General features: G+C 44.4%; 1 protein-coding gene across 1 annotated transcript; it reads right to left on the bottom strand.

Annotated features, from left to right (window-relative positions):
- Positions 1-1,195: 1,195 nt before the first annotated feature.
- On the bottom strand, positions 1,196-18,442 carry TICRR (TOPBP1 interacting checkpoint and replication regulator). The gene is made up of 22 exons (XM_041469258.1): positions 17,760-18,442; positions 16,934-17,219; positions 16,123-16,364; positions 15,624-15,867; positions 14,991-15,126; positions 14,164-14,303; positions 13,263-13,475; positions 12,463-12,611; positions 11,635-11,729; positions 11,183-11,276; positions 10,945-11,024; positions 10,379-10,615; positions 9,864-9,960; positions 9,574-9,646; positions 8,747-8,887; positions 8,154-8,244; positions 7,579-7,640; positions 6,633-6,788; positions 5,747-5,904; positions 3,274-5,539; positions 1,963-2,067; positions 1,196-1,612 (listed from the first exon to the last, which is right to left on the bottom strand). The coding sequence occupies exons 1-22, from the start codon at positions 18,396-18,398 to the stop codon at positions 1,494-1,496; spliced, it is 5,823 nt and encodes a 1,940-aa protein (XP_041325192.1). The 5' UTR covers positions 18,399-18,442; the 3' UTR covers positions 1,196-1,493.
- Positions 18,443-18,865: the final 423 nt, after the last annotated feature.

The following is an 18,865-nucleotide window of genomic DNA, read 5'->3' as shown; positions in this document are numbered from 1 at the left end:
TTCAGCCTGAAATGAGAACAGCTACCACAACCACTACTTAAGGAGTAACACACCAAGTTAAAAGCCAGCATTTGATATAAGAACCATCTTCTGATCTCCTATATCCTTGGCCTTGCCTGTAGTGGTGTGACAGTGAGAGGGGGGATATTACTGAGGGCTGTATGTGGCTGAGCTACACAAGATTAAGTTCAGACACTTTATCTCCTGCTGTTGAAAACAAAGACCTTCAATAGGAAAAATAACAATCCATCCTCTTTGGAAGTAAGTAGTAGATTTGGAGCTCCAAGCTTGTGGCACTCAACATCCTTGAGGCAGGTGCAGCTCTCCCAGAAGCAAAACAATCACTGTAAAGCACAAATTCCATTCCTCTTCCCAGTGGGAAATTAACAGCTTTCCTGCAATAGTGTGTCCAGGAAACAAGCTTCACTCAATCCCATCTAGCCCCTCAAAGCCACCTACCAAACCTCTGGTTTCCCATGCCTTGTTTTAGGATCACCTTACATCATCTTCATAGCTCTCCACCTCCTGTGCAGTCAGTAGTGCACAGTGGTGTGAGTTCCCTGAGATCCTGCTATGCACAAACAGCTCACTATCCCAAGGGAAAAAAAAAATCAGCCCTTCCAATATTATGCACAATTTTAGCCTCTTGTAGGCTACATCTCAGGCACTGAACCACAGCTCCTGCTCTCTTCCACAAATGTGACCCAGGCAACTAAATTGCTATTTAATCCATGACTCAGTTTGGTAAAGAGTAGTCTTGAAACTGTCATTTCCAGTTATTCCATCCAAGTTTTACTTCTCAAGGACATTTCCCCAGCCAATTCTCTCTGGCTTACTGCAAGTTTGCAGAAAAGGACAATGAAGTCACTCCATCAGCATCTGCTTATCCAGCAGTAGCCAGGAGCGGATACACCAAACCATTCATGATATACAATGTTCCCAGTTAAATTATCTTTCCCCTTTTCTGTACTCTTGGCACTTGGCTAATTAATTAATCTGCTTGTTATTTTGCCACTAAGCTGTGGCAAACTGGAAGCAATTAACAGAGGGATGCATTTAGTATCAGGACAAGACACAGCAGGAGCACGCAGCTTGTTCTGTACCCATTCGCCCCCAGCATCCTTCCTGCAGCCCACAATCCCTCAAGCCAAATACAGATTTTGGATTAAAGGACACAATGAAAATTCAAATTAGTTTATTTTACAAGAGCTGTAGAAAAGTGACAATTCTCCCTCTTAACCTGGGAGAACTGAACCCTCACTGCAGAACTCACTCTAAGGTTCCACTAGCAAAAAGACCAAGCTAGGTTTTGAATGGATGGAAGAAACCATAAATTTTTGGAGTGGTCCTTATTTCTACTGCCATGTGCTTGCATCCAGTGTCCTACCAACACAAGGCAGCTCCAGTCTAGCACCAAATACCAGTCTTTGTTAAAAGGTGTGTTGTACAGCTGGGATAATACAAAGTTTCCCATGCTGGCCTGGCTCCAAACTTCAGCTGAGCAGCTTTTTCCGTGAATATGTCCTGCTAAGGCGAGGCCTCCTGGAAATCATGATGTGGAATGGAGACAGCTCCTGGTTGGCAGTAATTTGGACAGCATCAGATTCCTCTTCTACAAAAACAGAACAAATACATGAAAGCCACAGTTTACCAAAATTTACTGGTGATTCCAAGAAGCCAAATACCAAGTGGAGACAACAAGAACTGGGAGTTGCACTTCCCATGTAGCTACTCAGTCTTCATTCTTCAGCTACTCTCTTCTCCTTCCAAACTTCCCAGTTCATGCCAAGTTTCTTGTAAGCATGTGAGATCGAGACACTGAACAGATAGAGCAGTGGCAGAAACAGGTTTTCTGCCCAAATCCCAGCCCCCAGCACAGCATGACTTTGTTCTCATTAGCTGGAGGCAAGCAGAGAGCACAGGCAGTGTGCTCGAGCCCAGCCTTTCCTCTCCTGTGCTTACCTTGAACGCGCCTCCTCTGAGCCGGCGGTGGGGACAGCAGTGGAGACTGGGTCAGGGCTCGAAGGCTGCTGGCAGAAAGTCCACTCTTCAAGGGTGGAGTGGAGCCTGGAGAAGCACAGAGAGATGCTGCAGCAAAACTACTCAACAACTCAAATGTTAAGTCTCACACACAGCCTTTATGCTACCTCAAAACTGACATCAGTGTAAGTGATACTTTGAGTGTATCTGAAATAAACTCTAGGCTGTCACTGGTGTTTTAGCATTTGAGAAAGGTAAACGGCAGTCTGGAATCAGCTCTTAGCACATTAAGTTTTCTTAGCTGGTTTAGCAGAAAATCACTTTACTTGTCTTAAACACAGGTAATTCACATTTCCTGGAAGAAAACTGTTACAACCACAGTGATATAGAAATACAAACACAAGGTGTGTAGGTACATAAAGTCTCTTACAGGACCATCGTAAGTCTTACTATTTCATGTTCTGAATATGGATTAATGTTGCTTCAAGGTTTGGCCTTTTTTCTGTGATAATGTTGAGTAAGACACTGGCTCTGTATACAAATCTTTCCTTGCAAGAGAAAACACACCAAAGCTTAGTGCAATGACTACAGACCAACACCTGCCACAGCCCCCTGTAATTTCTACAACAATACTGGATTAAGTATTTGAAATTCCCAAGGCCTTGTTAACAGAGCTGAACATCCTGTTTCACCAAGGTCAGCTGAATTGTCTGTACCCACAGCAAAAGCAGAGAGGCAGCTTAAACCTATACACCTCCTGATACATTATTGCTAGCAAGGGAATAATTTCTGGTAGCACTTTCAAGGTGCCCACCACCACGGGCAGAGACAACTGGAGCAGCAATAAACACCAACATCCACAGGACTAACCCCCCCCAAGACTCCAGTCTGAAGCACTGAAACAGCCAAGCTTTATACTTGAGATTGTTGGCTTGTGTTGGCTTCAGAGCTGAATGCTGGGCAGAAACAGGCAGTGGCATCAACACAAACCTGAACAAATCACCAGCTGGATGCAACAGGGATCCTCTCTCCTCAAATTCTCACTTTCCTTTTAGTTCCTCCAGCTTTCTGCTCTTTCATATTTCTCTGATCTCTCTTCCATCGTCAATACTCCTCATATCCAGTCTGCCTCTCCACATAATTACCTTCCACGTCATCTACAAGTCACTCCCCTTTCACCTCACTCTCCCTCAGATAATTACACAGGAAACAATTGTGTTCTCATTTTAGTCTAACCCCCATTTTTAACCACATCTGAATTTCAGTGGAGTGTCTTTCATGCCATTTAATTACCTGACAAAAGGAAGACATCATCATCCCCTAGACAACTGTGCTGCTCCAGTGTTTTGAGGGCACATGCTCCTGGTTTCTCAGGAAGTACAGAGTCTGTCCTTGATTTAATTCTGCTGCCCTCATCTGTGGAAAAGCCAGTGAGATCCAAGCTGCCCCTATCAGGACACGATCTCTTGGCACTGTGGTTCTCCTCCTTTTCTGGTGACAGGTAAGTAAAGACCCGCTTCCGAGATTTCAAGCCAAAAGTTCCCATGGCAGAGTCCTCATCAGCCCTCGGTTCCGAGTCACTGGGAGATGCCTGATCCTGGAGCCTGCAAATCCCTTCCAGTTCAAATTCCCCAAGGGTATTTGTCACTTTGCTGCTGCAGTGTTCTGAGATCCTCATGGCTCTCTCTCTGCCTGCTGACGCCCGTGTCTGATCGTCGGCACTCCTCTCGCTCTGACCACAGCTCACACTAGCAGTGCTGCCTGCTGCTCTCTTCCTCCGAGGCCAGTCATTGATGGCATCAGGAGTAGTCTTCCCCTTCTGCTTTGGAGAAGGTGTCTGGAGAACTACTGCTTCCAATGGGAATGGGGAGGTGACAGCAGAGGCGCAGCTTGTTGGGGTGTATGACTGGCATATGTAGGTTTGTCCTGCACCTTTCCCAGGTGTACTATGGAAAGAACGGCAGCAGGATGGGGAAACACAGGCAGCTGCCAGTTTTCCTGGGTGCTTGCTGCACCAGGTCATAGCAAAATCACTGAAGGGACTTTCTCCTCCCCTGGGTTTGCTGGCACTTGCTTCAGGTTGAACTTCCAAGGACGAGCAAGAGCCAATTTTCTTAATGCGAAGCTTGGGCAGGCCTGAAGCTTGCATTTCGATTTCCACCTCGTAGGTCGGTGGGCTGGCAGAAGGAAGTCTGCCATGACTTTCAGGAGACGAGAACTTGGCAGCAAGCTGAGGCTCTCCCATGCGAGCCGCAGCCTCCCGCTGCCTCCTGTCTGCAGTGCAGCGTAAGGAATAGGCAGGAGGAGACTTCTGCACAGGGGGGGAAGCATTCAGGGCAAATCTGGAGCGTCTCTTGAGACTTGGAGTCTTCACTTCCATATATTCTTCCCTCAGCACAGTTCTCGCTTCCAAGTCATCACTAGCTGTTTGCAAATCGCTTAGGAAGGACTCACAGGTGTTTGCACTACAGTTCTCCTCCTTAACTGATGGCTCACAGTCTCTCTCAGCATTCTGTGCATGTTCCTGCCCTCCAGCAAAAGGCTTTGGAGACAAATGGTTTTCCAAGTCCTCCCTTGAAGGAGACTTTTGAGACACTCTATCCATCTGTTTATTTTTCTCCAATACAGAAGTATTTTCAGTAACTTGGGACTGATGAAGCTGAAGGCTTTCCACAGAACAGTTACCACCACTATCATGACTGTCCTCATTTTCTGTAAGTGCTGCACATGCAAGGCTCTCTCCTCTAGAACCTGATTCACGTTTGGCCTGCTTGGGTGTGTGAAGCAGGGACCTCAGTGAGGTGCCAGTAATACCTGGAGTCTTTTGAGAAGATGGTTTAGATGCACCAGGTTCCCTGTCAGACTCTGTGTGGGAAACAGAGCAGCTTGTCACAGTGTTTGTGGAACTTTCACAGAGTGGAGAACTGCAGAGAGGCTCGGGCCTCACAGCAAGCTGAGGTATTTCTGTACTCAGTGGGCTAGTACATAACTTTGAACCTGGATCTTCAGGTTTCCCAGGTGTCCTTTTAGGTGCTTGAGATAACTGATCTGACTGCACCTGAATTTCCTTTGTGAGGATTTGCCTCCGAGCACTAACTGGAGATGTTAATTTTGAGAGGTATCTCAAGGAACGTCTTGGAGTCTGAAGTTCTGTACAACACCTTTCCTGGGTGGCAGAGGGGGGAGAAGAAGCAGTTGGATTTGAATCTGTTGGAGGTAATACAGAAGCTGTGAACCCTTCACGTTTTGGTGTTTGCCAGCCAGGCTCTTTGCAAGGAGGGGAAACTGTTAGAGCTGCACACCAGTCCTCAGCAGTTACTTGCAGTGAGTGAACCCTCCTGCTGTCAGTTAGCACAGACGGAGACTTGACCCTTTGTGCAGGAGGAGAAAAGCACTTTCCCAAACATTTAGCTACAGTCTGCTTAGCTGCTGGACTTCTGCCAGGTGTCTTCTCCAGCTTCTGTGGCGTCCTGTGGACAGTGCGAGGCGATCTCCTTGGGAGCTTACTGGCAGAATTTATTGGCTTCTGGGCAAATTTACGAGGTGTTTTCCTAGGAGTCTGCAGGGGAAAAATAATATATTAAAGAATCATGTTTGTTCTGCTCCAGGAGTATTATCTATCCATCTCCTTATTTACTTCCCAAGACTTGAAACATAAAAAACCCATTGGATGAGACTTAACGAACACTAAATTTAAGATGCTGATGAATGGAGGAGAAAATAAGGATGGGAAGAAACAGAAAGGGAGGTAGATAACTGTTTCTACCTGACATGAGGTGAGCTCTTCTAAGTGTAAGGAATCTTTTCTTGTTCTCCTCCTTCCAGGTGACTGCTTCCCTGCAGGACTACACATGTCAATGACTGCACCAAAGAAAAACCTCTTGGGACTCTGGATGGGGGGGGTCTCTGAATGCTGGTTAAGGCCTATAAAATGGAACAGTACAATTTAATTAACACAAAGTAACGTGCCATAATTGTCTGAGTCATGACAGATGTGTGGAAAAGTAGTGTAAAAAGCTCATATCCCTGGCATGTTCTTTTCTAACTAAGAGTTACAGCTTCACCAGAATTATTGTTACTTCCCATTATGAAATTAATACCCATCTTTAGAAAGAGTGCTCCAATGGTAAAAAAAGGTATAAAATACCTCGGCCTCTTATTCTATTTATAGCTTGTAGCTTTAGATAGTTCTGGTTCATGACTAAGGATTCTAATAAGTAGAATATAAAGAAGTAAGTGTCACCATTTTTAGCTGATAATCCTGCTGAGAAAGCCTGCAAAGAAGATCCCATCAGTCATTGCTTTATGCTGCCACAGAGTAAGCTACAGGATTTCTGTCCCACATTTTACAAGGATTTCACTGCTTTTAAGGAATGCAGACTGACAATCAGTGGTATTCTGTTAGATGGGCCTGACTGGTTTGTTAAGTTGGCAGTGAATTCATCATAGAAATAGCTGCCTTACCATCCTCAAAATTCAGATTACCAATTAAAAAATAATTACTGAGGATGAATTTCTGTCTATGGAAGATATTACATGACAGCTCTTAGCTTCTTACAGTCTCTCATAGAGCCAAATCAAATCAAACTCAGAGCTATCCATGCCAGCTTTTCAGATCAGCAGTATCAGTCTGCTCAAATCCTGCTCAGTACCTTCTACATCCTGCAGTTTACAGCTCTCCTTTCCTTGTCCCTGGTGGAGGTGCTGTGAATTTTTTGAGCTGGGCTGCGTAGTGGAATAGAAAGCACCAGAGCAGGTCCTGTTCAAAGACAGCTGTTTGATGCGTGGGCTTCTTCTCAAACCTGCTTCTGAAAAGGCAAGGACATTGGAGACTGAGCCTTCTTTCCCCCTCAGCAGTGGCACATCATCAGGAACAGTTCACAACTGCAAGGAACATACTCTCAGAAGAAACTTCTCCACAGATACCTATCTCATCCAGGAAGGCAAGCAGGTGAAGCAAATGTTCCGTTTTCTAAAGGATTTTGAAATATTTATGCATTCAAATCTCCTAAAGTATGATGCCCCTCCTCTAACTCATTATTAGTCTCATTCCTGTTTAGCAATTATGGAAAGGAATGCTAGAGAAACCATGTTCAATGCAGGTTACATCCAAGTTAAAAGACGGGTTAATGCTCTTGTCTCTTTTCACTAACAATTTCATTTTCCTGCTTGCCCAGACATGCTGGTTTTTTCTTCCCTTCTGGGGAAAAAGACCAGCAGTAGCCAACATAAGAGACACTCCCCAGAGCCAGGTGGCTGTCTGTTACAGCAGAAATCAGAGCAGGGTCACAGCACAACATGGTGAAGTTACATTAAAAATAAGCATATGTGCTGGTTTGACAGTAATTATAGCAGCTCAGAATCTTGTTCACCCTTCAAGCCCTTCACGTTTTTTCATTTAAAAGACTTACTATCTACCTCTCTTTCTTAACTTAAACTGTACAAAGCTGTTAAAGCAGTGAACAGCAAGTGGTTCTGTCAGAACACAACAGTACAACACTTTTGGACTGACTTCTAATGAATTAGCCAAATCAAAGCACACTCATCTTACAAGCTACAAGACACACAAACCACCTTTAATGAAAGATCAGTGCTTACCACATATGGCCTTCTCTGGAGATTCTTCTACAACACCAGTGTCACAACCTGGATCAGAAGACCTTGAGAAACAACAGACATTTTGGGCTTAGCATACTGAGCACATTTACAGGAACAGAACCTGCCACAGAAACTGAAAAGCAGTGCTCCATTCTACACCAATATATTGCTTTGTGGGCTACTCTAAGTGAGCAACTTAAGAACTTTGCCTCCTATTGACATGTAATTAAAGTATACGTAGCTCCCTAGATGTACAGGTAACAGTTCTACATGAAAGAAAATGCTACAATTCAGCCTGGAGCCCACAAAATACAGCAGGAGCCTTTTCTCCATAAGCCCTTGAATCAGTAACAACCTAAACAGACATTAGGTGCAGGAAATTAAAGCCATGATGAAGCAAGCAGTATTTGCCCCCACTTAAGCAATGACATTTAGCCTCCACTGGTTCTCTTACTGCCTTAAGGGAAGATCATCTTTGACTGCAACGATACCTGGTAATTCTGCTCATAGCCATTAATTAGGCATCCATTAATTAGGCAGCCAATAGTTAGTGAAGAAATTCAGAAAGAACTCACCGGCCTTTGATCTGCTTGTGTAGGAGTCTCCTGGACACCTGCTTGTGTAGTGGTGTTTCTGCAACCCTCTTGGTCAATAACTTGCGATGATCTAAAAATCATGTAAGAGCTGTAACATCACACCATCATAAAGCACTTGGAACAAATAAATAAATACAGTTTTGTACAGGCTTCAGCTTAAGAATGACAATAGTCATTTTTAAGTCAATATAGAAGCACTGTGCTGTCTCCCAGCACTCATAAGCTATCATTATTTCAGCCCAGTGTCTACACCTCCCTCCCACTCCCTCAATATTGTACCATTGTCAGACATAGTTGACCTACTGAGATAACTTTCATTATTCATCTTTATTTCACAGATCCTTTTTTAACCAAGCATTTTTAATTTTCTTTACGAGATGTAAAGGGTTCAGTAAAAATAGGTTTCAGTTTCAATACCATCATTATTCACCCTCTAAACACCACAGCAATGACCTCCTTTTATCCTTTATTAAAAACAGATCATAATTGTTTCACAAAATTGAGAATGCAAAAATAGGAATTTTAGCACAAGCTCTTCCACAACAATCCTACATGTGCAAGTCATATCCTACCTTTGTTGCCCTCACTGGTGCATTTGTATTTTAGGCCTTCCACAGCAGACACTGACTGGCTTCTAAGCATCTTTTTCAGTGACCTTTTTGATGGTGAAAGTATCTCTTCATTGAAGAGATTCCTCCTTACCTTTGTAACCTCTGTGAGACAAGAAAAGCAAGAAAACATCAGATTATAAGGAAAAGAGAAGAAAAAAAGAAAGGAAAAAAATACAAAGGTAATTTTGTCAGGTGATGGGATAGAACAATATACCAGCATGGAAAGACAACTTTTTAGAGGCTAAAAAGCTTTGAAAAGTTGTTTTTCCTGCTACTGGAACATGTCCTCTTCTAAATCCATTCCAGCCTTCTCTTCTGAATTTGTTATTATTTGCATAATTCCAGCAATAAGCTATAAGCAGATGCCATAGCAGAAAAAGCAGTCAGTATCCCATGTGCAACATTAGGTGCACTACAAAATCTCAACCAAAGCACATCTTGGTTCAGAGAACATATGTGAGATTTATTTTTATGAAGTATTTGTGGGGACATATCCTATTTTCAGATATAATTCATTCTTGTCCCCATTCTCTTTTCCGGATAGAGAAGTTGGAAATAATTTCAAGAGTCAAGGTTTTCTTTTGAGGACACGAAATTTAAGTTTTCTGTGTATGAGTACACAGAATACCGCATATTTTTTTCCCCTCAAAGTTTTTGCACAACTCAGCAAAACTTCCTTCAGATTTCCAGCATGCCTCAGCATAATTTCATCATGGCTCAGTAAAATTTACAGGGACAACATGTGCTGAAGATGCACCTTTCCATGAACAAGCCAGAAGTCAATATACCTTGCACTGCCTCTTTCTGCAACAAAGGCATCTGCTGGGACTTCTCAGGGGCAAGGTAAGAATGCGAGTTCTCCTGAAACAAATGAGAAATCAGCCTCAGCAGCAGTGCAATGTTACGTTAAATATGAACATTAACTACAAGCTCTGAACCACACTTTATTTCAATCTTTCCTTCAAAACAATTTGATCTCTGTACAGCTGATACAGGGCACACTTACTAAGGGAATACAGAGCAAGAGTTTCTGCAGTCAAGAATCACAACTCAGACAATCCTTCTGGGAGAATTTTACCTTTTTGATGGGGTTCTTGGCTACCCTGGGAATCTCAATTTGACGCAAGTTCTGCGGTGCTTCTGTCATGCTCCTGTGTCTGGCTAACACATTATTCCTTCAGAAAACACACAAAAATTAAGTTAAAATAAGATTAAGAGCACAGTTATCAACCTACTGACAATTAAACTTAGGTGTGACTTGAGAGATAGAAGTGTTTACCTAAATTCAAATTGCAAACTACATTGATACCTCGCTTACTACAACACTGGGATATGATTTGCAATATAAAAAGCTATTCCTAAGGTTGGTATTAAAATTCATTCACAATTTGCTAATATGAACACAGAACTCCCAACACAGAGATCTCCAGTAAGTCACTTTAACAATACAGGTCAGCTACTGCACAGCATAGCGTGCTTTTCCTCTCATGGAAGATGCTCCTGAAATCTACTTCTGCATAAGATACAAATACAGAATCAAGACTGTATTTTTTTATAGTCAACAAAAAGCTGCCTCCTGTTTGGAATCACTACCTTCTCTTTTTGGCAGATCTGGTGCGCAGCTCCTCCAGCTGATCGCTCTCAGTGCAAACAGCACTGGGAGTTAAGATAGATGATAAAGAGGGAGGAAGGCCTGGAGATTTGCTATCCAGAGTCATGGAGTCATCACTGAAGAAGTCTGAAGGCAGAACAGATGCCAGCTTCGGAGGTATTTGTGTACCCAGACCATAATAAATATCTCCAAGGGTCTTCGGTATAGAATTCATATACCTGGAGTAGCAGAAAGAACACACATGAAATACAACCCTCCTCTAAACTTCGGTACTTCAAATCCAAGGTGTGAACTAAACCCTTGTTCTTACTTGTCCATTTAAAAACAACAAACTGAATATCAACTGGGTTTATATTCAAGTAGTTTACTTGCTTATCAACTACTGTTTCTTTAACCAAAATATAAGCATAAGAAAGAGAACACATGGAAATTTCTGAGAATTACAAAGATGCAGTAAATCAAAGCTGTTGATTGCTCCCTACTCACCGACAACATCTGACCCAAACCATAGTCCCCAGCAATACATAAGTCATGCCAAATAACTTACACTTCTAATATTTCCTCTAGAAACTTTGTAAGATAGGCTGGGTCTTCAGTCAGACATAAGATGCGCAGCATATCTGTCACCTGGAAAAGAATGTCAGGTGGCAAAATGGATTAAGGTGCAGCACCAGATATTTTAGTAAGGAATATAAATTGTTAGTGTAAAATCAATGGAAAAGCAGGTTCCAGGTCCACATTTTTAGTGCCATGCAGAAACACAACCTGGTTGATACTTTACTTGCCTCTTCTAACAGCTGCTCCATTTCCTCAGCGTTGCTTTGCAGCGAAGGGCACTGAAGGCACAACTCAAGGCGCAAAAACACCTGAAGTCGGCACCTAAGAAAACAAGTAATTATCCACCACCTCTTTTTCTACTGGAAACAGCAGATTTACTGCAAAAGGTGTGCTCAAAAAAGCAATGGGAAGGGAAGTGGTTCCTTTTGACAGCAATATTTATTTAGCATTTCATTTGGGTGGCAAGGGAGATACCTCACTCCAGATATTGGCTGCAGTGCTTATCACACAGCACGGGTATATTTGCATTTAATGAAATGGTTTTACTGCAACCAGAGATTACCCTTGAAATATTTGTCCCAGGTAAATACTTTTCCAGTTGTACAAAAAAGCCACCATTAAAAACTGCTAACCAACTCCACAGTATCTCAGAAGCTGAAGTAAATACAGGGTCTCATACTCTCTGACTTTGGTCTCCTTCTGTGAGCCATGCTGTTGTCTGAGCATTTTGCTGGTCTTCAGGAGATGGTTTCTGACTCTTCCCACACAGGCCACCTGCAGACACATAATGACAGCAAAAACTCAAAACTGTTCCCCATCTGCAGGGCAGGTTCCACCCTTGTCCCCCAATTACCACCCCAACCTATTATTTTGGAAGTATAGTTTTTTCCTTTTATTTCAAGGAAATTAATTACTTTTTCCTTTCAGTAGCACAGTTATGACATAAAACAATTTAGAAATCACAGAGGTCTCTTGCTCATAGCTTCAGACCTTCTTCACTCTGGATCCACTTTGGATTTGTCTCTCACAGTGTTTTTATTAAATTAATCACAGGTTTACCAGTTTTGGTTTAAGATTATTGTAAGCCTATAAATAGTGCTAAAGATTGCAAGAAATACCTTGAACAATTTCTCTTCCCTGACAAAGCCAGGCCTAGATTTGCCATGTAATGCCAAAACAAAAGATGCAACTTCTTTGAAATACGGTTTGCAAGAATGTGTTTTTTAAATACTGTCTTTAAAATCAGAATTTGTAAAGAGGTCAATGTAAAGAAAAGACGTCTTGCAACATTTAGCAAAGTTGTAAACTGATAACTGAACTGGATTTTCCTACATTTTTTACAATCCAGTTTTTCACTATTGAGTCATCACAGATAGAAGCAGTCAGTGACCATGGTGCACCTCCACATAAAACCTCAGGGAACATGAAGGAAAGGTAGCCCAAAATAGAAAAAATTCTAACTTCCAGATTCCAAAAATTCTAACCCTGCCCACATGCTCTCACCTACCTCTTTCTCTTTGGCATCTTGTATTTTCAAGAACCTTTTAATGGCCATGATCATATTCTGGGCACACACAGATGAAGGAATTCCCTCAGCAACAGCCTTCTGGTAGCTTGAAGTCAGGTGGGACTGCAGCTCCTCCTCTGTTTGGAAGTCTGCAAGGAAATGCTCTCCATTAAGTAAAGGCATGTTCACCACACCTCCATGATAAAACACTCCCCCCAGCTGAAGCAGGGAACAGAGGAGGTATTAATAAATATTTCCTCCAGCAATGATGCATCCAGACCACAGCACACTAACAGGCTGTCCCACGTCCAGGCCCAAGACATATCATAAACTAAATCAGTGCTATAATCAACAAAGTTTGCTTAAGATCAGCAAACTTTCACGCTACTGAAGCAGTCAGGAAATACTTTATTTCTGCTTAATTAATAAATAGGACTACATTTCCAGTTATACCTTGATGAGTGCTTCCCTCTATTTCTTTTGGTTAAAAAAATTTAAAAGGTAAATCCCTATTGTTTTTTTCAGATGGATACAAGGCAAGAAATTAACCCCAGAAGCAGCTGTAACAATAATTTGTAAAGAATCAGAAACTAAATGGCAGAAGGGTGGGGAAAAATGTCTACTCTTTGCCATGCTCAAGATACAGAAACTCAAACACTGATGTGCTCCTAGATACGGAACACTCCATTATTATCCTTTGCTCTCCCTTCCATACGAATCCTCTATGACTCCTATATTAGGATATCAAGAGTTCATATGGGATGTAACAAGACATAAAGATAACAGGACTTAACACACACCAATTGATATTTTAAGTGCTTTTGCCTTTCCTTCCACCTTTTCATCCAATCTTTTTGCTGAAAGCTTCTGTGGAACCTTCTCATTCACTGCTGGTGGCACAGCATCAGGTTGAAACTTCTGAGCTTTTACATTCAGTCTTGCTACATTGAGCATCTGCAGGGATCTGGGCATGGTCTTCATCTTCTGCCTGACTGGAGTTCGGGGAACCCCACCTGCAACGCCACAAGAGAAAGTTCTACCATCAGGTACACTGGGGCAAGGAAGAAAACAACACTAAATTCTGTATTACTGCGACCTTAGTAACCTCCTAGAGTAAAATATGGCCTAAAAGGTTGGTATTTCTTCATGAAATCAACATATAGGCAGGGTAGCAGGCAGCTACTTCTCCAAATAAAAAGTGAGGTGCATATTGCTCTGCATAAGAACTTACACAGGTTTAATCAGAAGTTATATATAGGCAGCAATCTTATGTCACAGAAATAGAAACAGCTGATAGCAGGACTTGCAGATACATGAGGCTAAGGTAAAGTCAACTGTAGTTAGTGTAGAGAAATGCAATGATTAAACTCTTCTAGAAGAAAAGTGGTTTATTTTGTTAATTAGAACAAAATTGAGAAGTTGCAATATTTACTAGTAGTTGGAGCAGTCCCTGTTTCAACAGCTAATTAAACTGCAGAGCTCTGCATGCTGCTTTTAACAGCTTTGTCACTCACTGCACAGCCCTGAATTACAATAATTTGGGTTCTACTACAGGACTAACCTAATACTAATAAGAAAATGAGACTGTCCCTAAATAAACAAAATATCTAAAGCATAGTACTACTTAAGAGTACAAATCTCTGGAGTTCATGCATCATCTTTTACTGACAAGACACACATATAACCCCAAACTATACATACGTCTTTTTTTATTTCCTGCTCCAGCTGCAGCAGAGGTTTCACTGCATTTTCTCTGGTACAGCTCAGACAGACTTTCTGAGAGCTCCACATCAGATTGGTCTGCACCATCCTTCCTGTTAGCACAAGGAACCTGCAGGAGCCTGTATGAAAGAACAATACAGTTATCAAAAAAGGTGGGAGAAGGAGGCATATCCCTTCCTTCCTGTGGACAGAAACAAGGTTTTTCTACATTCCAGCCTGCAGCAATATAGTGTAAGTAGCACACACTAGTAACTCTTCCAGCACCTGCTCCCCAACACACATAGGAGATGCAGAAAATCCAAACCCTCTGAAAATGCTGGAAACAAGCATTACATTGATGTGCAATGGCTATGGCACTGACCTGTACCACAAAACTAAATGAGCAGCTTTGTGCTTTCTAAACTACCCTGCATTAGGCTCTTGTGTTTCACTCAGCAAGCTCTTTGAAGAAAGCAAGCTTATTCATTCCAAATAAACACCACCTGTGAGAACACAACCACATCTTCAGTATCTTGCACTGGGATCTTACCATCCCGTGAAGCTAAAATTTGTCATTTCCCAAGTAGCTTAAGGTTATTTTAAGTGACCTTATAACTCCTGAAATTACCAAGATTTTAATCCATGCAATCTGATACCCAAACATCCTGTTCCCAGTTTCTTGTGTCTATATACCCCACCAGTAAACTGAGTACAGAAATAAAAGCAGTAAAATCCTAGAACTCTAAGCAATGCTACAGCCATACTCCCTTAATAGAAAAAAAAAAAGCTGAAATCCTTTGATTATTGCTCAGAGACATTCAGAATACCTGAATGACTCCATCAGATCTGAGCTTGCTCCACAAGCATTGGATGCAGGATACCACGCTTCCAGCACTGAAGGATGCCAGCCCCCTGTATGGGACAGCTCCCGTTGGACCCACTCTGGCACTGGAGTTTCTTCTCCTGTACAGACACACACATAGCCAAAAATGAGAAAAGCTAAACTAAGTGGCAGAAGGTCCCAGCCTCCACAGAAGCTCGAAGACAGAGGTTCACAAACTTTTGATCCTGGAGAGACAATTTCATAGACAATACATCAGAAGAAGCAAAGACTCACTCTAACACAAAACATGTGCTGCATGCAGTCCCACCCAAAGGCATTACTGGCCAGGGATGGCCCATGTGACACATTTTAGGAAGCCTCCTTCTAAAAGCATGTCCTCAGGCACATGTAACTGTGCTTTATCTGCAAGCTAATGGAAACTAATACTTAGTAATAAAACAGAATCCCATGCAGATTTCTTTCTGCATCACATCATAAGGCCTTAGCTACAGATGACACAATGAACAAGTCCCAAAATGAGACTCCTCAAGGACAAAATCAGTAACTTTAGGTTTTTTTCTACTGCACATCTGGAGATGATCAAAAGATGGCAAGTTTTGCATTTCCTGACACCTACCCAGACTGGCCAGAGAATCTTCCACTGACATGTCAATTTTACTCAACACACTATTCACAATCTCTGGCAGGTGAGTAGCAGAGTCTTGGGAAGAGTCTTCCACTACAGCTCCTTCAAGGCTGCATCCCTGAATTCCAGCAGTCTTCTCAGGACCAAGCACAGTCAGAACTGCAGCATCCCCAGAAAGAGGTGACAGAACAGCAGTGCAGGGGCACCAAGTCTTAGACAGAGATACTTCAGCAATCTGCATTTTAAAAGGAAAAAAAAAAAAAAGGAAAAATAGAAGATATTACATTATCTAGAAATACAGAGACCTAAGGAGCATAGATACTTTACAAGCAGGTTATAGAGTTACATGATTTTAAAAAAATGTTCTGAATTTAGCTTCAAATGAGCAATGTGCAGTGTCTATTACTGTCTTCACAACATGATACTGCCAGCCCTTCTGTCACAGTTCATTTCAGAGCAGGTATAGTTTAAGGCAAAGAGAAAGATTTACCACATGCAGTCCTTCAGCCAGCAGACTCCTCAACAGCTGATGAAACAGAGACCTGCTACACTCTCCCTGCTCAGCCTGTGAGCTCTGCAGTATCCAGCTCTCTGTGAGGAAGTGGCCAGCCTGTGCCAAGCTCCAACCTGTCAAGCTTCCTTTCACGACAATGCTGACTGGGCAATGCAGCTGTCTTTGGCTCATGGCAAGAGGTTCCAGGGTCACAGCACAGCTTTCCTGCTTCTTCCCTCCTGTGCAAGGATAGGATAAAGAAAAAGTCTGAAAGCAACCCCTTTCCATCAGGGTGAAGAGACTTCAATGCCAAAAAGTGAGTTCCAAGATTAAACAGGGGATATACCCTACAGTGTGTTGCAGAACTGACCTCCTCCCCATGCTCCCAAGGAGCTGAGTGCATGGAAGCACCACTAAAGAAAGACCCCATGTATCCTAAATGCTGCTTTACAGCAGCTCTGTCTTCTTTGGAAGGGGTTTTTAATCTGTACTCTTATTTTAGCTAAATCAAACAATTGTATGAGAAAAGGGAGTACACCTCTACAAAGTGGGACCAGCAAAGAGCTCTTCATCCAAACATCTAGGAGCATGGCAAACTGAAGAGGCTAAATCAGAAACATGGGCTCACAGTCCTCAAGTCAGAAGTAGAGCACAAGCAGAACTTTAAAAGAAAAACACCTAGGCTTGTAAATATATGAAGTTACTTCTACACACATTATCCACAAAGGAAGTTCATCAAGGACCCTGCATGAGAGATCAGTTACTACCATGCACATCTATGTTTTTCTTTTCTTTTTTTTTTAATTACCAGGCATGCTGAGAAACAATGTTCCTTCTTGCTGAGGAAATACTGATCGATACAGGGAAGGCCTGGAGAACAAACAGTTCAAAGTCCCATCCAGGGGCAGAAGCGTGGCCCAAGGCACAGCCTGTGGCTCTGGGAACCCGGAGTCTCCAAGGAAGCCAGGAGCAGCATCTGCCCCGGGGTGACTCAAACAGTGCACCAGGCTTTCAGCTGGCAAAATGGTGCCTCCCATCTGACAGATCACTTCAAACATTGTCCAGTAGCCACCATGATCCGGGCATTCGATCAGCTGAAATAAAAGCAACAGAGAGGTCTCAAGTTAAGGTTGGCAGTGAGAGAGCTTTCATGCAAACAAATAAAGATTGCACTTTTCCAGAAAAGCTGGCACATGAAACATATCCACAGCATCTAAACATGGTACCTTCTGAGTATTTTTATGGGCTTGATCAGCCTTCATAGGAACCTAACAAAGTAAATATACTCCCAGGGAATTAAAAGCTAGCAATATTTTCAAGACGATTTTTTTTTTTTTAATCTGGTATCTACACACCTGAATTATCAGGCTGCTTATCTGCAATTCTGAACAACTGTAACACCCTTTTAAGTCAAAGCACAAGACATCCCATCAATAAACACCGTGCAGCCACTCCACTGCAGATGTATCTCAGTCTCCATGTGGATGATTCCCCTCCAGATTTCAGTGCCTTGCTGAAGATTATGTGTCAGTGAGTGAACCTTGGCGTGCTTCCCTACCGCCCAAAGATTACTCATGCCACAAAGCAGCGTGGCAGATGTCCCGCTAGAAAGCTGTGCCGTGTAACCCCGTTACCTGAGACCAGTCGGCAGTGTCCACCCAGAACAGGCTGATTTTCTGCTCCACAAGCAGCTCCTGCACACTCTTGGGCAGGAGTTTCTCCGCCAGCTCCCGCGCCGAGGGCGGCTCTCCAGAGAAGGGGGCGTCGTTCCCCGACACGAACTGCCGGAGCTCCCTCCGCGAGTGCGGGCAGGGGGAGAACAGGAACACGGCGTTCACGAAGCCCTCGGGCGGCGCCTCCGGGGGCTCTCGGGGGGCCAGCCCCGTCCTGCGGCTCCTGCGGGGCGGCTTGGCGGGGGACGCGATCTCCGGGCGGTCCCACTGGAAGTCGAGCAGCGTCTCCTTGAGCCCGCTGTGCGTGAGGGCAGCGCGGGGCGCGGGGCCGGGCAGGGCGGCGGGGGCCCCGAGCCGCTCCGCCAGCTCCTCCTCGAAGCGCTGCCAGGCGCGGGGCCCCGGCGGGCGGAACCCACCGCCCCGCGAGGCGCCGCCGCGGCCGCCGAGCGAGTCGAAGAAGCGGAAGGCCCAGCGGAGGCGGGAGAGGCCGAAGCGGCAGCCCAGGAGGGTGAGGAGGCGGAGGGCGCCGCGCTGGAGCCGCTGGCGGCGCGCGGGGCCGGCGGTGTCCAGCAGGAACACGGCGCTGTGCGAGCACGACATGGCGCGGGCCCCTCACGCCGCCGCCGCCATCGCCCGCCCGGGACGGCCGCTCGCGCCCTCACCTAGCGCGGGCTCCCATTGGCTGCCGCGGAGCGCCCGCCACGCCCACTCCCCGCGCCTCCCTCTCCCATTGGCGGAGAACGGGGAGCGGGAGGGCGGAGCGGTGCGGCGGCGAGAGGGGTGCTCGCTGCTGATTGGCCAGCCGCGCGAAGAGCGCTGCCATACCATTGGCGGGAGGCAGTGACGGAGAGGGGCGCGGCCAGCGCGCAGACCGAGCCGATTGGGCGCCGCCACCGGTTTAAAATTTAAAGCCGGCTGGGCGCGCGTGGCAGTGACGTCACTCAGTGTGTGTGGTATGACGTCACCAGGGCGGGGCGGCGGTAGCCGGGCACGGCGGGGTCCCCCAGCGGGATCCCGGGGCTGAGCCGCGACCCCGGCCCGGTCCTGCCCAGCCTGCACCCGGCAGG

Source organism: Pyrgilauda ruficollis, unplaced genomic scaffold, assembly GCF_017590135.1.
Source record: "Pyrgilauda ruficollis isolate IOZ18807 unplaced genomic scaffold, ASM1759013v1 scaffold23, whole genome shotgun sequence".
NCBI lineage: Eukaryota > Metazoa > Chordata > Aves > Passeriformes > Passeridae > Pyrgilauda > Pyrgilauda ruficollis.
This window is presented reverse-complemented; position numbering and strand designations above follow the sequence as displayed.

Excerpts from the sequence above, each read along its gene's own strand:
- TICRR (XM_041469258.1), bottom strand. The coding sequence starts at position 18,398 with ATGTCGTGCTCGCACAGCGCCGTGTTCCTGCTGGACACCGCCGGCCCC. Across the intron at positions 12,612-13,262 it reads AGCACTTAAAATATCAATTG|ACTTCCAAACAGAGGAGGAG; the intron begins GTGTGTGTTAAG and ends ATTTCCTTGCAG. Across the intron at positions 9,961-10,378 it reads AGATCTGCCAAAAAGAGAAG|GAATAATGTGTTAGCCAGAC; the intron begins GTAGTGATTCCA and ends TGTTTTCTGAAG.